We start from the raw sequence: 2,609 nt of genomic DNA, 5'->3' as shown, positions 1-2,609 counted from the left end.
GTGTATGTAAAGGAAAGGACTGTCTCTGCTTTTCAAAGCTGTATTCCAAGTTCACGCTATACAGTAGGCCCTCAGTAAATGTATGGTGAATTAATTTCATGAATTAATTAATGGGCCAAGTTGTCTAATCTGAAATCGTATTGGAGCCCTTACTCTCCTCTCATTCACTAACAAAATTAAATGAACCATTGAGTTTCCATCACCCTCTTGACTAGAAATAATTATGCTTCTCAGAGCCCTGAAGCCATTACATACATTCCCAGGAGAGTTTTCACTAGCCTATCAATATTTTGAAATAAAATTTTTGAGGGCAGGAACTGAATATTTTGTCTCTCCATCTCAGATACCACGTAGGCAAAATGCCTGAATCCAGCATACAGTATTTTTTAAAACTGACATTTTTAAAGCATCTTTCGTGTGCCTACTCCTGTACTAAACCCCATTTAATAGTCCCTAAAATGCAGTGAGAATAGTACTAATTCACTCATTTTACAGTTGAGGATTTATATTGTCTAAGTGAAGTTTTGAGGTCACCCAGCTCATAAACAGCAGAGCTATAATTTGATCCCTGATGTCCTGATTCCAATTTGAGGGACTATTTCCTTGTAATAAAACCGTTTTATAAAATAGTAGACATTTGATTTCTAAGAGAAGAGGTTTAATTATAATAATCATCATCACCAAAGGAATATGAGGAAACTACTTTGATCACCCAATGAACCTGTTAGCAGTGACCTGCGGGCGGCCGGGGACACGCCATCAGGAATGAGGGGCTGGCCAGGGAGGGATGGATGTGTATGGAGGAGTGTATCCTAGGAGGGAAGCAAATGGTCCCTGATTCAATGCCCCAGAGACACCAACCTGGCCATGAAAGCAGGGCTCACAAAAACATTCTTGGAGATGAAAGAAAAAAGGAATAAAACACTTCCATAAGGAAGCTGTAGTATGGACCGCTGGTTTCCTCAGAAGTCAGTTCCTGAGTCTTTGTCCAGGCACTGGCTCCTTGGGGATCCCCAGTCAGCTCCTCAGGGATTCAGCCTGAGGAAGGCTGTGACTTGTAAGGTTCCTCTAGAGTCCAACCCTGGTTGGGGTCCTGGGATCTCCCGAGGCCTCCTGGGAGGAAGGCACAAGAGGCAAGGGAATGTCAAGAATGACCCAGTGCGTACCTAGTTGTGCAAGAGCCGCTTTCTGCCCCTCCCAGAGCCAAGCCTGGGGCCTATAAAAGACGTCTTGGCTCCAGTATCTCATCTGTTCTGACTCCTCAGGGACGAGTCTGTGCTCCTGCCTGGGAACAGGTGAGTGGGAAATGGAGCCCAAGGGGACTCTGAGCTGGATAGAGAGGAGTTGACAGCTGAGAGGGGAAGAGCAGAACAGAAGGGCGGGGAGGAAGGAGGGAGGATGAGGAAAGAGTTGTATCTTTGATTCTGGCCTATAATGAGAAGAAATAAGACTCAATCTGACCCAAGTCTCTGAAAATCTTGCCTTGGACTTGGAGAAGTATGGGTCTCACAATTTTGTTAGGGATTTATTCTTATATTAAGAGAAAAAGCACTTGAGTCGGGTGTGGATGCTTTATGTAACTTATGTTGATTAAGAAATACTGGCTATCTATTGAAAAATAGAATAAGAAGTTCCTATTACATCTGACTTTTCAAACCATAGATTTTTATTCAGGAGAAAGACTTAAGTTGCTTCTTTTTATTTACTGATGTATGCATGGTAGATATCGTTAACCATCACCATATGATTTAATTTTAAAAGAAATTAAATTACCATCCTTGGTTTTACATAGCTAAAGAATTTCATGATTAACTTTCAGGTTGAAAAGTCCCACCAAGATGTCCTTCCAGCAGAACCAGCAGCAGTGCCAGCCCCCTCCCAAGTGCCCCCCAAAATGCTCACCCAAGTGTCCTCCAAAGTGCCCGCCCCAGTGCCCAGCCCCGTGTCCCCCTCCAGTCTCCTCCTGCTGTGGCCCCAGCTCTGGGGGCTGCTGCAGCTCTGGGGGTGGCGGCTGCTGCCTGAGCCACCACAGGCCCCGTCTCTTCCACCGGCAGCGCAGGCACCAGAGCTCCGACTGCTGTGAGTATGAGCCCTCGGGGGGCTCTGGCTGCTGCGGTGGCTCTGGGGGCTGCTGCTGACCGGGAGACTGGGCATCACGAAGCAATCCTAAGGGGAAACCTCAAGGCAAGGACCTGCTCTAGAGTTGCTTCTCCTACTCCCTCTTCTCTTTGTGGAACTGATGGAGCCTATGAAATGACCTGTTTGTTCTCATCACCCAAGTGTCCATCCTGGATCCTGATCTTCCTTCCTCTTCTCCCTCATACAACAATAAAGCTCTGTTGCCTACTTAAGAGGTCTCCTGGTTGTTGTCAATTGTTTCATTCCATTTGACGCTGTTAAAGCCCAGAGCCCCTGTAACGCACTGTAAGATGCTCTGGTAAGTGTGGAATCTGAGGAATGCTTAAGCTAGGAGAATTTTCCAGAGGGGCAATCATCCATGGGCAACCTCACAGTAGTATACCAAAACTTATTTATCCATTCTACTATTAATGGGAATTTAGTTTGTTTCTAGTTTTTGACTACTACTTCGAATTCTGCTATGAAAATTC

At 45.4% G+C, this 2,609-nt stretch overlaps 1 protein-coding gene across 1 annotated transcript; it reads left to right on the top strand.

The window, feature by feature from the left end:
• Positions 1-1,257: 1,257 nt before the first annotated feature.
• LOC100055904 (late cornified envelope protein 2A) lies at positions 1,258-2,351 on the top strand. Its single transcript, XM_023640299.2, has 2 exons — positions 1,258-1,295; positions 1,820-2,351. Exon 2 carries the CDS (start codon positions 1,839-1,841, stop codon positions 2,136-2,138), a length of 300 nt encoding a protein of 99 aa, XP_023496067.1. The 5' UTR covers positions 1,258-1,295; positions 1,820-1,838; the 3' UTR covers positions 2,139-2,351.
• The last annotated feature ends 258 nt before the right edge of the window (positions 2,352-2,609 follow it).

This window comes from Equus caballus, chromosome 5 (genome assembly GCF_041296265.1).
Source record: "Equus caballus isolate H_3958 breed thoroughbred chromosome 5, TB-T2T, whole genome shotgun sequence".
Classification (NCBI taxonomy): domain Eukaryota; kingdom Metazoa; phylum Chordata; class Mammalia; order Perissodactyla; family Equidae; genus Equus; species Equus caballus.
Note: the sequence above shows the minus strand (reverse complement) of the source record. Positions and strands in the feature narration are given on the sequence as shown.

Coding starts and splice junctions, on each gene's coding strand:
- LOC100055904 (XM_023640299.2), top strand. CDS start 1,839: ATGTCCTTCCAGCAGAACCAGCAGCAGTGCCAGCCCCCTCCCAAGTGC.